This window comes from Electrophorus electricus, chromosome 24, assembly GCF_041902795.1.
Source record: "Electrophorus electricus isolate QZ-2024a chromosome 24, ASM4190279v1, whole genome shotgun sequence".
Classification (NCBI taxonomy): domain Eukaryota; kingdom Metazoa; phylum Chordata; class Actinopteri; order Gymnotiformes; family Gymnotidae; genus Electrophorus; species Electrophorus electricus.
Genome location: NC_137520.1, coordinates 1895001 through 1912500, shown reverse-complemented (window position 1 = coordinate 1912500; position 17500 = coordinate 1895001). Strand labels below are relative to the sequence as shown.

General features: G+C 47.8%; 2 protein-coding genes across 4 annotated transcripts in view; one reads left to right on the top strand and one right to left on the bottom strand.

Annotated features, from left to right (window-relative positions):
* The window catches only part of emilin3b (elastin microfibril interfacer 3b), a 14275-nt gene extending 11611 nt beyond the window's left edge, over positions 1-2664 (top strand). Inside the window, exon 6 of the mRNA XM_027024508.3 lies at positions 314-2664. Coding sequence (XP_026880309.2) covers positions 314-1585 — 1272 coding nt within the window. The 3' untranslated portion in view covers positions 1586-2664. The remainder of the gene's footprint in view (positions 1-313) is intronic.
* Positions 2665-10307: 7643 nt separating this feature from the next.
* b4galt5 (UDP-Gal:betaGlcNAc beta 1,4- galactosyltransferase, polypeptide 5) overlaps positions 10308-17500 on the bottom strand; it is a 31184-nt gene continuing 23991 nt past the window's right edge. For 2 of the 3 annotated variants that reach the window (XM_027024523.3, XM_081707162.1), the window contains 7 exons: positions 15878-15991; positions 15598-15725; positions 14517-14633; positions 13776-13963; positions 13566-13688; positions 12105-12206; positions 10308-11926 (listed from right to left, as the gene is read on the bottom strand). In XM_027024523.3, coding sequence (XP_026880324.2) covers positions 11779-11926; positions 12105-12206; positions 13566-13688; positions 13776-13963; positions 14517-14633; positions 15598-15725; positions 15878-15991 — 920 coding nt within the window. In that variant the 3' untranslated portion in view covers positions 10308-11778. The remainder of the gene's footprint in view (positions 11927-12104; positions 12207-13565; positions 13689-13775; positions 13964-14516; positions 14634-15597; positions 15726-15877; positions 15992-17500) is intronic. The other variant, XM_081707163.1, reaches the window with a different exon arrangement.

Genomic DNA, 17500 nt, shown 5'->3' with positions numbered 1-17500 from the left:
TGGTTGAAGGAATTAAAGAATCTTGTTTTAACAATGAAGCTTCGTTGTTAAGAAAAGACCTTGCCCAAAACCTAAACCTAGCCTTAACCCTAACCCTAGACCTAGCCCAAGCCCTAAACCTAGCCTTAGTTTGATATGAAATATGAAACCACATAATTAGAGGACCAACACGCCTTTAGTTATACTGTGGACAATGAAGACAGTTCATCTTTTGTAATTAAAAGGCAAATATTACTGCCCCAGTGTAAGAGTCACAGATGGTGTTTAGTGAGGGTGCAGATTTGCAGCGTTAACCCAGCACTGTAACACTCAGGTACAGCAGGAGTGTCATCAGGAGCAGCTGAGCGGTCAGAGCCTGGAGGGCCGTGAGGCAGATCTGAAGGAGGAGCTCCAGAGGCTCAAGACGCAGGTGCAGGGCCTCACGCTGACCGAGGTCAGCCTGTCGCAGCGTGTGCAGCTGCTGGAGGAGGCTGTCAGAGACCTGACGGAGTCACAAAGGCAGCTGCAGGTGGTGCTAACGGAGCAGACACTCCACATGGAGGGACTGCTGGATGCCCGCCTGGTCGGCATAGAAGGCAGAATTAACGTCACCAAGAGGGGCGAGGGCGGGCCAGGCAGGTCAGATGTGGGGGCAGGATCCTTGGATGGGTTTAACCCCCTTCTGGACAAGAAGCTGAGGAACCTGGAGGAGAGGCTGATCTTGGTGGTGGAGGAGCTGAGCAATGCCACGGCCCCATCCCTGCTGGAGGGCCAGGTGGTGCCAGCGCTGGAGACCGAAATCGAGAACATGCGTCGGAGGGTGGAGACCGAACTGGATGGCCTTCAGAATCAGCTGACGGACCTGGAGCTGCTGTGCACATCGACCTGCTCTCCCGCACCCGGCCGGGACTCCACCCAGGACTTCCAGACTGAGGTGGAAGAGTGCAAGGAGGTGGAGAAGAAGCTGTCAGAACGCCTGGACGCTCACTCTGACATGCTAGAGCGCCTGAACAGAACGATGCAGGGCGTCATGGTACAGCTGGCCCGCGACGAGCAGGACATGCTGCAGGGGGAGATCACCCTCCTCAAGATCAACGTCAACTCTGTGAACCGCACATTGAAGGGGCTCCGCGACTCTGTACACCTGTTCACCCGAGAGGTGGGCCACGCCAACTCCTCCTGGCAGACACGTGAGCAGCGGCTGTCGTCGCAGGTGCGGGGCGTGGCGGAGCAGGTGGGCCGCCAGGCGTCGCTGCTGGGCGCGGGCGAGCGACGGCTGATCCAACTGAAGGGTGAGCTGCAGGGCCTCAGGCACCAGCTGGAGAGCGAGCTGCACATCTGCCGAGGCACGGCCCTGGGGGTGCGTCGAGAGGTGATGGGTGTGGAGAGCCGCGTCAGCCGCGTAGAAGGCCAGTGTGGCAGCCTCAGCGAGCTGGGACGTGAGCTGGAGAGGATCCGGGCGGAGCTAGAGAGCCACTCGGACACCTACCTGGCGCAGGTAAATGGAACACTGGCCAGCCACACCCAACAGCTGGCACAGCTGAAAGATGGGCTGGAAGAGTGCGTGAGCAAGGCAGACTCCGCCCAGCAGCAAGGTGACCAGTAGCCCACAGGCTACAGACTCCGCCCAGCAGCAAGGTGACCAGTAGCCCACAGGCTACAGACTCCGCCCACCAGCAAGATGACCAGTAGCCCACGGACTACAGACTCCACCCACCAGCATGGTGGCCAGTAGCCCACAGGCTACAGACTCCGCCCACCAGCGTGGTGACCAGTAGCCCCAAGGGTACAAACTCTGCTCTAGCTTGTACAGATTAGCAGTTTCCTTTCCTTTGATTTAGCTTCCATTCTTCCTCAGCAGGGCTGTGTTCTGTCCTCTTTCACTCTGTCTCTACTGTTCTGTTCAATAACTTAAGGACTGTATCCTTATATCAGGTCTGGTTCAGACCAGTTTTTCCCTGTCCCTCTGCTCAAGTAACCCTGCTTAGCACTGCTTACAGTGATGTAACACACATTCTGATTACAGTGATGTAACACATTCTGCTTACAGTGATGTAACACATTCTGATTACAGTGATGTAACACACATTCTGCTTACAGTGATGTAACACACATTCTGATCACATTGATGTAACACACATTCTGATTATAGTGATGTAACACATTCTGATTACAGTTGTGTAACACACATTCTGCTGCAGTGATGTAACACATTCTGCTGCATGACTGAAATCAGGTGTTTCAGCCCAGGGACCGAGGAACACTGGAATAGGTGATTAGTAAGATCATAGCTAACACACAGCAATGAGAATGATGTCAGAACTATAAGCTGCTACAGGTTTCTAAAACCACTCACTCCCATTCCCCTCTACATTCTTCTCTTTTAAAGTTACTGTATGTCAACAATAATGGTGCTAAACATATTTTATAAACCTTGTGGTGTGTGAATTGTTTGTAAGAGAAATATATGCCTCTGACTTATACTGTATTTGTTTTTTGTTGTTTCTAAGAGATTATAATTTTTCAAGATTAAAAATGTTTTAAAACCCTAAGTGAAATAAGTGAAATGTTGGAAACACTGCATTGGCAATCACTCATAAAGATGGCTTGGTTGTGATGGTTTCAACATTTACCACCAGAGGGCAGCAATAACTTAAATAAACATGACCCTCAGGAGTCATTAGTTGTTTATTTCCTGGCTCTGTATGCTCTCTCTCTCTCTCTCTCTCTCTCTCTCTCTCTCTCTCTCTCTCTCTCTCTCTCTCTCTCTCTCACTCACTCGTGCACACACACACACCATGTGCATGCACACATGCACAAAGACACACACAAAGCAATGAAAGGAAGATGGGTTGTCTATGCCAAATTGTTACAGACTACATTTTTTGGACTTGCTATTTAACATAACACACTACTAACATAAACAAAGCACTACTTAACAAACAACATGCCACTTTACACAAAAACAACACACGACTTAACATAAGCAACACACTACTTAACATAGATTAACACACTATTTAAACAATACACTACTTAACAAGCAACACACTACTTAATTTAAACAATACACCACCTAAAACAGTACACTGAGGAACAAACATATTCCTTAAGAATATAAGAAGTGCACTGCAGAACAGTGCTAGATATCAAACACTATATATATATATATATATATATATATATATATATATATACACGCACACACTCACATATACTGTCTGAACTAAAACTTTCTTACATGGATCTGAGCATTTCTACTGCATTCCATCCTCAGATCTCGATTTGGAAAGTCACTATGGTTACATATTCAACTCCTGTCCTGAAACTGGAGACCAGTGACTCAAGTGACAATGAGACCAGTGTGCTGATTGTGTCGTATAGTGCTCTGGTTCAAAACCACAATTATCACTGGCCTGTAGTGGGTGCTACGGACAGTTATGCAGTGTTGATTTATGTGGTTGTAAGTTTTATATCAGCTTCAACATTCTGTTTAGTCTGGGTGTTTTATATGAGACAAAGTAAAACAAATGTTAAAAGGTAGAGGATAAACAGACATAAACAATAAAGTACTAATGGTTTATAAACAGCGGTCGGTAGGCTTGTGTGTGCGTGCGCTCTAACAAGGGAAACCACGCAGTACTGTTGTTACTGAGAAGAGCTTTCCACGCAGAGTTGCCAGTTTAACTCACATCTGTGTCATGACGCACCTGTAGTAAATGTTTGAGTCTGTGCAAACCTTCATACTTTGTGAGCACACATGCGTGTGTGTGTGACAGTGTACGCAGTTTCCTTTTCCGTCTAGCTGAACTCTTAGTCACACTTAGACAGATCCTATTTCACATAGAGGATACAGATAGCATCACAGGTTCTACGTTTACTGTTGGCAGTACAACTGGACTTTATTGCTGTCACGTTGGTATAGTGACAGTACACGTTTCAGAGAGAGAGAGTTGGCCATTAAAGAGACCCTAAAATACCCAGAGTGCTCTGCTGGAGGATGCTGAAGGATGCTCTTTACTGCAGCTGTGGCAAAAGAGAACCGGCAGGGACAGACAGGAAGTGTGCGAGGCAGGATGTGTGCCAGACTGGAAGTGCTGCCCACACTCATATTTGCAGAAGGTCAGCTCAAGGGCTTAGAGCTACACACGGCAATATGTTTGGGTTTGATTCAAGTGAGATGGCAGCTTGGTATCTGTATTTTTTTAACAAGCGATTTTTAACAGGGATTAAGACAGGGTTTAAATAGAAGAACCAAAGGTAGAAACAAGGGACAGGTGCAAGCAATCAAACGAGGAGAGAAGAAAACGAAACTATGGCATGGACCCCAAACACACAAGACATGAAACCACGGAAGCTGGAACCTGGGAGGGACTAATCATGACAATAGCAGTGTTACAGCAGTATCATAGCAGTAGTGTTACAGCAGTGTTACAGCAGTATTACACCAGTAGTGTTACAACAGTGTTACAGCAGTATCATAGCAGTAGTGTTACAGCAGTATCATAGCAGTAGTGTTACAGCAGTATTATAGCAGTAGTATTACAGCAGTATTAGAGCAGTATTACAGCAGTAGTGTTACAGCAGTATCATAGCAGTAGTGTTACAGCAGTATTATAGCAGTAGTATTACAGCAGTATTAGAGCAGTATTACAGCAGTAGTGTTACAGCAGTATCATAGCAGTAGTGTTACAGCAGTATTATAGCAGTAGTATTACAGCAGTATTAGAGCAGTATTATAGCACTATTACAGCAGTATTACAGCAGTATCATAGCAGTAGTGTTACAGCAGTATTATAGCAGTAGTGTTACAGCAGTATTATAGCAGTAGTATTACAGCAGTATTAGAGCAGTATTATAGCACTATTACAGCAGTATCATAGCAGTAGTGTTACAGCAACATTACAGCAGTAGTGTTACAGCAGTATTAGAGCAGTATTACAGCAGTATCATAGCAGTAGTGTTACAGCAGTATTATAGCAGTGTTACAGCAGTATTATAGCAGTGTTACAGCAGTATTATAGCAGTAGTATTACAGCAGTATTATAGCAGTGTTACAGCAGTATTATAGCAGTAGTATTACAGCAGTATTAGAGCAGTATTACAGCAGTAGTGTTACAGCAGTATCATAGCAGTGTTACAGCAGTATTATAGCAGTAGTATTACAGCAGTATTAGAGCAGTATTACACCAGTAGTGTTACAGCAGTATCATAGCAGTAGTGTTACAGCAGTATTATAGCAGTAGTATTACAGCAGTATTAGAGCAGTATTATAGCACTATTACAGCAGTATCATAGCAGTAGTGTTACAGCAGTATTATAGCAGTAGTATTACAGCAGTATTAGAGCAGTATTATAGCACTATTACAGCAGTTTTACAGCAGTATCATAGCAGTAGTGTTACAGCAGTATTATATCAGTAGTATTACAGCAGTATTAGAGCAGTATTAGAGCAGTATGATAGCACTATTACAGCAGTATTACAGCAGTATCATAGCAGTATAATAGCAGTAGTATTACAGCAGTATTACAGCAGTATAATCGCAGTAGTATTAAAGCAGTATATTAGCAGTAGTATTACAGCAGTATTACAGCAGTATTATAGCAGTAGTATTACCGCAATACTATAGCAGTATTATAGAAGTAACATTACAGCAGTATTATAGCATTATTACTGCAGCACTACAGCAGTATCATAGCAGTATAATAGCAGTACTATTACAGCAGTATTATAGCAGTATTATAGCAGTAGTATTACAGCAGTATTATAGCAGTATTATAGCAGTAGTATTACAGCAGTATTACCGCAGTATTATAGCAGTATTTTTGTGGTATTACAGTACTATAACAGCAGTAATAAAGCAGTATTACAGTACTATTATAGCAGCATTACAGTACTTTTATAGCAGTAATACAGCAGTATTATAGCAGTATTACAGTACTATTACAACAGTATTATAGCAACATTACAGCAGTACTATAGGAATATTACAGAACTATTATAGCAATATAGCAGTATTACAGCAGTATTCTAGCAGTATTACAGAAATATCATAGCAGTATTATAGCAATATTATTACAGTTATATGCAGACTTTTATTGTTCTTAGGCAAATTTTAAAACATTCCACGAGTATACAGGTAGACAGCTAATGTGGTTTATAATTACACTGAACCTTCACTAAAGACGCAGACTAAAAGCCTCAATGTCTCTGAATGCTGCAGGAACAGTCTGTTACCAAACCTGCCCAGCCAAATTCATCAAGGACAGCAGCGAGGAACATGTTTATAGTGTTGTTTATGGAAATCAGCTTTCACAAAGACATGTGTTATTTAATACAGAAGGTAAAGGCTGACATTTGGTTGTGGCAAGTGATGAGATTATAATTATGTTATTATAAACAAAAGATCTAATAGATCTGGAGAATAATCTGTGTGCGAGACAATGCTGTAGTGATACAAATGAAACAGAATGTATACATTTCTTTTATTATTATTTTATTAATAATACAATCATAATCTAATTTATAATATGTCAATTGTGTACTTTCGTTTTTTTGGTTTTTTTCACTAGACAACACATGAGTTGTAAATCTATTTCTTTTTGGCAATTTGCTGATGGGATGGATGGATGGATTATACAAAAGCCAGTGTAACACACCTCACAGTGGCCCTCCAACCCCACTCCGCCCTCTGTGTTATGTAACATACCTTCCAACTGCTTTTCAGAACACTGGACATCAGCAATCTCACACAAAGAAAACCACCAAGCACAAAAGGTCAGACGGAGTCATGGCTTTATATCTTGTTTATTTTGATATTTCTGCCAGTTCAGTGGTAATCATTAAAAAAAGACTTCACATCTTAAACATCACCTACACGCCAAACATACGACTTGCACATAAGGCCAAGATGATACGAGTGGCAGATGGCTTTAGATCAAGGAGACAGCTCCTTAAGTCACAAAGAAGATCATTTATCATCATCATCATCATCAATTATCATCATCTTATCTAAACACATTTTTTGTGTTCATAAAAAGACACTTAGCACTTAGAAGAATGAGGAATTCGGAGATGATTACTGAGGTGCTGGTTTGGTAGCTGTATGATAAACATTATACAGCAGGCTGAGGTCCTTAGTAAGACACAGTGTCGCCTCACTGATGTCCTTACTACACTGAAGAGTGACTCACTGATGTTTGAAGCTCTGTTGTCTGTCTGAAGTGATGTATTTTGTCTGAACCTATTGTGTTGGACGTTGGAGTTTGTGGCATTCTGAGAAACGTAACTGGCACCAAAGCAGCCTCGGTAAACACCTCCACGTTTGTTCAGTATTACTGCAGCATTCGTAGTGATCTGCATGACCGTTGCCTCCTAAAACATTCTTAACATATGCATTAGGATTTTAAATAGATCCGACGTTAAAAAATTAAAAAATAATAAAAACAATATTGAATAAATTAAAATTTTGTTTAAGGCTTCCGTTCATTCGAGGGGTAGGATGTGGTTCTCCTGTCATCACAAACGGACCTGAACAGAACATTCCATCAGGAACAGAACATTCCATCATGGTTCTGGTTGAATGAAGAATGGCGTAGGCGTCTCTACACCAGACAGAGCTGAAAAATCAAGTTACCCTAAATCAGAAGACCAGTGAGACTGGTGTCAATATTTCAGATATTTCCTGTGTGTCAGTTAGGGAAACTGATTCAGGACAAAGCATCGACATACTAAACCTACAGGCAAATGACATGAAGCACTATTCTAACTCCAGAGCCCAAGCTTGGCAGAGCACAGCCATTTTGGTCAGATGCCAAGAAAGAAAAGGAGACTGAACCTGGCAGAAAGTCTCCAGTGCTCACAGAGAGATGAGAGGAGAAGCGTCACGACATAGAGAGGAGGCAAGACTTTAAACACCACCCTACCCTTACCCCACCCGACACCACCCTACCCTTACCCCACCCAACACCACCCTACCCTTACCCCACCCGACACCACCCTACCCGACACCACCCTACCCTTACCCCACCCGACACCACCCTACCCTTACCCCACCCGACACAGCCCTACCCGACACCACCCTACCCTTACCCCACCCAACACCACCCTACCCTTACCCCACCCGACACCACCCTACCCGACACCACCCTACCCTTACCCCACCCAACACCACCCTACCCCTTACCCCACCCGACACCACCCTACCCTTACCCCACCCAACACCACCCTACCCGACACCACCCTACCCTTACCCCACCCAACACCACCCTACCCGACACCACCCTACCCTTACCCCACCCGACACAGCCCTACCCGACACCACCCTACCCTTACCCCACCCAACACCACCCTACCCTTACCCCACCCGACACCACCCTACCCGACACCACCCTACCCTTACCCCACCCAACACCACCCTACCCCTTACCCCACCCGACACCACCCTACCCGACACCACCCTACCCTTACCCCACCCAACACCACCCTACCCTTACCCCACCCGACACCACCCTACCCGACACCACCCTACCCTTACCCCACCCAACACCACCCTACCCTTACCCCACCCGACACCACCCTACCCGACACCACCCTACCCTTACCCCACCCAACACCACCCTACCCTTACCCCACCCGACACCACCCTACCCGACACCACCCTACCCTTACCCCACCCAACACCACCCTACCCCTTACCCCACCCGACACCACCCTACCCGACACCACCCTACCCTTACCCCACCCAACACCACCCTACCCCTTACCCCACCCGACACCACCCTACCCGACACCACCCTACCCTTACCCCACCCAACACCACCCTACCCTTACCCCACCCGACACCACCCTACCCGACACCACCCTACCCGACACCACCCTACCCTTACCCCACCCAACACCACCCTACCCCTTACCCCACCCGACACCACCCTACCCTTACCCCACCCAACACCACCCTACCCCTTACCCCACCCGACACCACCCTACCCTTACCCCACCCGACACAGCCCTGACTCCTGTCAGAGTGGCACAGACCGGGGTTCAGCTGGAAAAACAGGTCTCTCGCTCCCCTGATCTCTCTCCTTCTTTCTCTTTCTCCATCGGCATCTTCATAAACATGACTCGCGCTCAGCTAAGCAGATGATGTATCGTAGTGTTTTTTCCTTCATGCAATTCAGTGCATTCGCTTCTCATTTTAAACATCACACCTCTGCTTTACAGAAGCAATTAAGACAATTAGACTTAGAATCAAAAGAAATAAAGCAAAACAAGAATAATAACAAAAAAACAGCAAAACAAAAATAATAAAATCAACCACAGGGGAAAAGATGTCCATAAAGAAATCATAAATACAAGAGGACCTGCCTCTGAGATGCACTTAACACACACACACACAAACACACACAGGTATGTACGGCATTACAAACCCTGTGTGTAGTGATCATGTACCAGTGTGTGAGTTTGTAAGCATGTGTGTGTGCGCGTGTGTGTGTGTATTAGGTGATTTGTAATCCTGCAGCCTAGCATGGTCTGCAGGCCAATTATCCAAGGCCGACAAACGAAACACATGAAACATGAAACACATGAGACAGGTGACATGTGAGACTTGTGAGACAGAGACTCTAATGGACTATTGCAAATAGCTTCACTTATGGCCCCCTGTTATACACACTGGCATATAGGTAGCTAGAGGCACTGCCTGAATGAGGGAGGAGGATGTATTACATATGTGCACAAACACACACACACACACACACACACACACACACACACACACACACACACACACACACACACACACAGGAGATTGCTGTGGGATACTAACTTCCCCATCCACTGTAGGTTTTTGGGTCTTATATAATCTATGCAAACACACACACACACATGCATACACGCAGGATTTCCACAATGGGCAGTGTGTCCTCACTGGTTGACAATGATGCACCATCATAGGTTTCTCGCTTAAAAAACAGCTCTTTTAAAAGGCGCATTAATTACTGATATGGTAGTATGTTCACACAACAGTTTTATCATCTGAAATTATGCAAATATGTCAGTGTTCTAACAGCTCCCCTAATCCCTAACCCCTACTCCTAATCCCTAACCCCTACCCCTAATCCCTAACCCCTACCCCTAATCCCTACCCCTAATCCCTAACCCCTACCCCTAATCCCTAACCCTTAATCCCTAACCCCTACCCCTAATCCTAATCCCTAACCCCTACCCCTAATCCCTAATCCCTAATCCCTAACCCCTAATCCCTAACCCCTAACCCCTACCCCTAATCCCTAACCCCTACCCCTAATCCCCAATCCCTAACCCCTACCCCTAATCCCTAACCCTCACTTTGTCTGAGCCTTGTGCTGTGAAGGTTGTGTTTTCTAACTGCACTGCCCACAGATGAATGAGGAGTTTGGCTGAAGTGACGTATTCCGAGAGTGCAGCTCAAGGTCCTCTCACTGCTTTTACAACGGACTGTTCCATGCGGAGGTCGGGAAACACTCCTGCAATATCAGCACAACACTGGGGCAATTATGGGATAACTGTGGGGCAATTCTGCTAGGTGCCCCCTGTGTAAACAAAACAAAGTGTGAAGCCAGTGCCTCACTGTGTAAACATCACTGCTCAGAAACGTTCGGTACATGAGATAACTGGAATGAAATGAACAGCAGATAAACAGGCGCTACCTCAATTCATATTTTAAACATCAAGTTTCTGGAGAGGTCACCCAAAATGTCTAACGTGCTTGATAGACAGCAGTGCTTAATTAGCAGGAGAACAAACGGCAGCTAGCATAACTGCACTAGAACTCCCATCGCTGCTAGCAATGCTCTAGTGCTCAGACCTGAAGAGTAGCGGTGTAGAGGAGGAACACCGTCGGGACACGCCGTCGGGACACACGACCTGCCACACCACAGCCTCTCTCTGCCAGCTCTCTCTCACACACACACACAGACACACACACACACACACAGACACGGGTGACACACACTGTGCATGTTCAGAGACTGCACTACAACTTTCAAGATTATGTTATGTTATGTTTTTAAAGACAGTGTGTGTGTGTGAGAGGGATTTGCACAGCCATGCCCTACGACAGCATCCACGCTGCCATGACACACCCAGCCTCCCTAGATTCATACTGATAAAGGAAATTCAAACCCATACAAATGGTCAACATTTTCAAATGTCCTTTAAATGTTTTATGTCCTGGCATCAAAATAGACTGCTGCACCATCACACACGCACGCGTGCACACAGTCACTCTGGTTTACTCCTATAACTTGTACATGGTTTCTGTCCAGCTCATATCAGTGCATGTTTCTGTTTCTCTTGCACAGAACCTGCTGTGCTTCTTTCTGAGGGAGGAAAGGAGGAGGAGCCAGTGCAGGGGGCACTGCCTCCGGCTGCCTCCTCATTCCCACTGTAAACAGTGGACCCAACTCTCGGTGCTGTGGTGCCCGGTTGGTCAGTGAAAGGGAGTATGTGCCCAGAGACGGAGGCGCGGGCTCTGCCCAGTCCCCGGGAGCTCCGCCCAGCGGACATCAGCGTGGGGAAGTGACGTGAAGACCGCAGAAGAGTTGAGGCAGACGAAAACTCGATATGCAACAGCGTGATGGTGGACAGAAGCAAACACCAGCTCCTGGGTTTGGGCTCGGAGCCGTTCGGTGATGGGACCGGAGAGAACAGAAGTAGCAAAGGTGACGCGTCCTGGACAGAGTCGTGGCTCAGCTGGGTGGGGAGGACACACTGGTCCCCTGCTCTGTCCTCCTGCACAAGGGGACAAGCCAGGAGCCTCAGTAGTCTGCAACCAGAGCCAGGTCTCGACTCAGAGCCACGGTTATGTTGGTGTAGAGGCGCCTCCTGGACACTACGGGGGAGTAGTGTAAGTTGTTCAGGCCATCCAGCTTCTGCCTCTCCTTAGAGTGCCGAAGTAGCGTGTACCTGAGAATGACAGAGGGTCGGTAAACTCTAGGGTCAGAGCGGGGTCATAACGGGCAGGGTAACAGAGGTGAGATTGGGGAGGGCAGAGCAGGGTAGGAACGGGGAGGGTAACAGGAGGCTGTGTGAATGTGTGTGTGTGGGGGGGGGGGGATCAGGGTGGGGTAAGAATGTAACTGACCTGCCCAGGAACTGCACCTCTCCTCGATGGTGGTGGGGTATGGACATGTAGCGGCCGATCTCCCCTAGAGGGCGACTCACAGTGTACCCAGCATACTGGACCCTGTCACACCGTGAGAAAGTGACCACAGCAGTGAGCCAACTGAGACTAAGGACCCTAAGACCGGAGCACCACACGTATTCTAGATGAACTCTGACCTCTGCCCTTCACACTTCAGAGAAAAACATCCCACTATTATCAGCTTGTGTGATCTTCAGTAGCGGGAGATAATTCTATCATCTCTCATCTATCTTCTATTCTATATAGACTGTAAAGTTAACAAAAACGCTGCCAGCATCGTTGTGATTTTTACAACTACTCAGGAAAAAATATATTTATAAACTATTTAGAAGGATAGCTTTCTGCTAGTTGTAAGAGACCTAATGAACGTGGACTCATTTCCTCTAATTATATGGTAAACAGTAGCCTGAACAAAACATGCTTCTCAACAGGCTCAGTTAGCATTGCCTCCAGCAGGTGACGATGATGAGTACCAGACTCAGGCAATCGGTTTTGTTTATTTGAAAAGCACTGCTGCAGGTGTGAGGAATTTAGTATCCTCTTCGGTGCTACAGTGTGTGAGTGCTGTGGTCTGGGACATGTGCCACAGTGTGTGTGTGTGTTGCGCTCTGGGACATGTTGTAAGGGTTGGCGCCAGGCCGAAGCCCCTTCCGGTCACCAGAGGGAGGCCTCGAGTCAACCACACCACTAATCAGGCTTAACACTCCACAGCTGGGCTAGACTTTATATAAGCCCAGTGAACCAGTGAACCAAGTATTGAGGTCTGTGAGCTCTCGTGCTACACCTCACTTTTGTGCTGCGAGAGTGTCCGTGTCTTCACACGTCCCCTCCCTTCTCCAGTTTTCCCCTCTCGAGTCTGTCTCTCTCCGGAGGCTTCCCTTAACCATTCCAGTTCCTCCCCGTTTTCTGGTTTTGTCTGGGAAGTTTTAGTTTGAGTTTTCCCCAGTGCATCGGGGTTGCCATTTCTTCCCGTGGCATCCTTTGTTCTACCTTTTTTTCCACGCTCGGCGTGGTGTTTAGTTTTTCCTTTTGTTTTACCTGACCCGAGGTCTAACTGTTCGGCACATGGGCCCACCATTGTTAGAACGTGGTTGCTCACCCAGTCGGCTGTAGGCATCATCAGGCATCATGACCTGGGTTTGAGACCACCTTACACATGTTATAGTGTGTGTGTGCTGTGGTCTGGGACTTGCTATAGTATGTGTGTGCTAGCGTGTGTGTGGTGTGTGCTACAGTGTGTGTGTGTGTGTGTGTGTGTGTGTGTGTGTGTGTGTGTGTGGTGTGCTCTGGGATGTGTGTGTGCTGTACCTTGGGACATGTGCTACAGTGTGTGTGTGCTATGGTGTGTGCTGATCTATTCAGAGTCTCTGTTTGCCTTAGGAGGATTTATAAACACCTCACCTGTTCCAAAGGTCATCATCCTCCCCACCCCAGCCCCAGAATGCATTGGGAAAGCCATTTATCCTCTGAAACTGCTCAGCAGTGAGGCCACTGACCCCCCCGAAAAACTCATCATACGGCAGCCTGCGTAAATAAAACAAACCCATAAGAACTTCACCATAGAGAAGGGGTGTGTGTGTGTGTGTGTGCATGCATTCCAAAAGCGCTCACATGTACGAGTACTTGTTGAGCTGGACAGCGTAGTGCCGTGGCATGTCACTGCAGCCGTAGTAGTTCCTGTCGTTCTCCAGGATGTGGTCAACATCATGGAAGATCACACAGTCCCACTGGAGGTCTTTCATTGCCTCCCTGAAGCCCACGTTGAACAGCATGGCACGGTTGAAGGGCTCATAACCCGCCTGTGGAGAAGACACGAACACACACACACACACACACACACACACACACACACACACACACACACACACACACACACACTTGAGCCTTGCCGTATGATGATCTCAGTATTCTTGAGGAACCTTTGCTCCTGAGGGGGTGGAGTCTAATCTAAACAGCAGATGATTGGCTGCTGAGCACTGACAAGTTTTTCGAGCATCAGCCCCAGATCTCCTGTGAACTTCAGACTCCCTCCAACAGATAAAACTTTACAATTATGATCCACAACTCTGATAAGGATAAAATTATTATTTATGACTCTCAATGTACCTCGTGTGTTTGTGTGTGTGTGTGTGTGTGTGTGTGTGTACTACCTTACTCTATTATAAGAACAGTAAGCAGAGTGCAAGTAGTTTCACAACAGAGGGAAGAAAACCTTTGCACATTCCAGTGGTGCTTAAGCCACCACACCCCTGCCCCGCCCACCGCTCCCTGCCCCGCCCACCACACCCCTGCCCCGCCCACCGCTCCCTGCCCCGCCCACCACACCCCTTCCCCGCCCAACTCCACCTTTACCTGCTCAATGACGTAGAGGGCGAACTGGAGCCTCTGTCTCTGCAGTGCTGGGATGAGGTGATGCAGTAAGATGGGCAGATGCTCATAACGATTTCGGAAAGGCACCAAGATGGCCACCTATCCAGGAAGGAAGAATGGTGGATATACTGGCAGGACCTGCCTGTTCAGGCAGTAGCCACACAGTCAGACCGGGTGTTATTCTGGCCTCTGCTTGTTCCTGTGTGTGTGTGTGTGTGTGTGTGTGTGTGTGTGTGTGTGTGTGTGTGCGCACGTATGGGTGTATATATCATAATTGTGTGTGTTTGTGTGTGTGATCGTCATAATCTTTATAAATCACACTCAGGCAGAGCTCCGGCTACCTGACAGGTCTTACAAAAGACAAAGATTATTCTTCTGTTTTCATGGGTTAGTTGAAACATGCTGATAAAGACTTTTTTTTAACATTTGCTGTGGTGTAGCTGTGGAGTGATCTGGAGAAGTGAGAAAAGAAGTGATCTGCAGGAGTGAGACCTTGTGCTTTGCTTTCTCTCTCCTTACATGCTCAGACACTGAGCAGAAACCAGAGATGGCTGGATGGATGGATGAAATAAAAATGAATGGCTGGACTGATGGACATCTTTCTGAACCTAGTCATTTATTTTATCCTGGATCTATTTCTGAGTTTTGGCCAATTGCATTTTAATTTCTGTGTAACTTTGATGATATTGGAGTCATTTATTTCACCATAGTGTTGATTAGCTTTCAGTCCTTTAGTCAGGACAGTGAGAGGCAGAAACAGGCCGAGACAGAGACAGGCGCAGAGAAAGAGGCAGGCCGAGACAGAGACAGGCGCAGAGAAAGAGGCAGGCAGAGACAGGCCGAGAGAAAGATAGGCAGAGACAGGCCGAGACAGAGACAGGCGGAGAGAAAGGCAGGCAGAAACAGGCCGAGACAGAGACAGGCGCAGAGAAAGAGGCAGGCAGAGACAGAGACAGGCGTGTAGGTGAGTGTGTTCGCCAGCTAGCAGTGTGGAGGAGCAGTGTTAACCATTAACCCTATTATCCAGCTAATAGTTCAACAGAGAGATGAAACCCAGTCTCACCTTCCAGCGTGGGACACAGTCCTGAGGCTTCCAGTGACCACCAATCAGAAGGCTGGGATCCGTCTGCAGCAAGGTCCTCTCCACATCTTCCATGGACCTCTCGCTCATATCTACCAGCAACCGGCCCTCTGAGGGGAGGGGAGGGGAGGGGAGAGAGGACATTGTATTAGGACACTATGATGCTCACATGATTAAATAATTACTGAACAAATTCATCAGACAACAACAGAAACAGACGCGTTAAGCAGTGGGACTCATGAGAGGACATGGCAGCACATACTCATGGTAGGAAGTCTCTCAGGGCAGACATCACTGGATAGGTATGTGAACCCCATCGGAAGATAGGGGGAGGATGGGGCATCTGTCTCATTCAGGCTAAAATCATACGGATAGTCTGAGAGAGATAGAGAAAGAGAGGAAGAGATACACAGAGTAATGTTGCGTATATGAGAATGTGCAGATCCATACATAAATTCATCAGCTCACAACAAATGAGCCGTCACATCAGTTATGGAAGGCAATTTATTATCAGCGCAGAGCAGAAATTACTTTCCTGTTTTCTGTGTATTCAGACCTGAAACATCAGCTGAGGGCAGCGTTAATGCAGAGGGTGGTGGTGAGGTTAGTGAAGCTCTGGGTGGAGGTTGCTGATGTTAGGGTTGAGCCGGGTGGAGGGAGGTGGGGTTAGTGGAGCGGTGGGTGGAGGGTGGTGGTGGGGTTAGTGGAGTAGTGGGTGAAGGGTGATGGTGGTGGTGGGGTTAGTGGAGTAGTGGGTGGAGGGTGGTGGTGGGGTTAGTGGAGTGCTGGGTGGAGGGTGGTGGTGGAGTTAGTGGAGTGCTGGGTGGAGGGTGGTGGTGGGGTTAGTGGAGTAGTGGGTGAAGGGTGATGGTGGTGGTGGGGTTAGTGGAGTGCTGGGTGGAGGGAGGTGGTGGAGTTAGTGGAGTGCTGGGTGGAGGGTGGTGGTGGGGTTAGTGGAATGCTGGGTGGAGGGTGGTGGTGGGGTTAGTGGAGTAGTGGGTGGAGGGTGGTGGTGGAGTTAGTGGAGTGCTGGGTGCAGTGGGTGTAGGAGGGAGGTACTGGTGGGGTTAGCGGAGCGCCGGGTGAAGGGTGGTGGTGGAGTTATTGCAGTGGTGGATGAAGGGTGGAGGGTGGTGGTGAGGTTAGAGGAGAGTGGTGGGTGGTGGTGGTGGGGTTAGTAGAGAGTGGTGGGGTTAGTGCACAGTGGTGGGTTGTGGTGGTGGTGGGGTTAGAGCAGAGTGGTGGGGTCAGTGGAGAGTGGTGGTGGTGGGGTTAGTGGAGAGTGGTGGGTTGTGGTGGTGGTGGCGTCAGTGGTGGTGGGTTAGTGGATAGTGGTGGTGGTGGGGTTAGTAGTGGTGGTTGTGGGTGGTGGTGATGGTGGTGGGGATAGAGGAGAGTGGTGGGTGGTAGTGGTGGGGTTAGTGGAGAGTGGTGGGTAGTGGTGGTGGGTTAGTGGATAGTGGTGGTGGTGGGGTTAGTAGTGGTGGTTGTGGGTGGTGGTGATGGTGGTGGGGATAGAGGAGAGTGGTGGGTGGTAGTGATGGGGTTAGTGGAGAGTGGTGGGGTTAGTGGAGAGTGGTTGGTAGTGGTGGTGGGTTAGTGGATAGTGGTGGTGGTGGGGTTAGTAGTGGTGGTTGTGGGTGGTGGTGATGGTGGTGGGGTTAGTGGAGAGTGGTGGGTGGTAGTGGTGGGGTTAGTGGAGAGTGGTGGGGTTAGTGGAGAGTGGTGGGTAGTGGTGGTGGGTTAGTGGATAGTGGTGGTGGTGGGGTTAGTAGTGGTGGTTGTGGGTGGTGGTGATGGTGGTGGGGTTAGTGGAGAGTGGTGGGTGGTAGTGGTGGGGTTAGTGGAGAGTGGTGGGGTTAGTGGAGAGTGGTGGGTAGTGGTG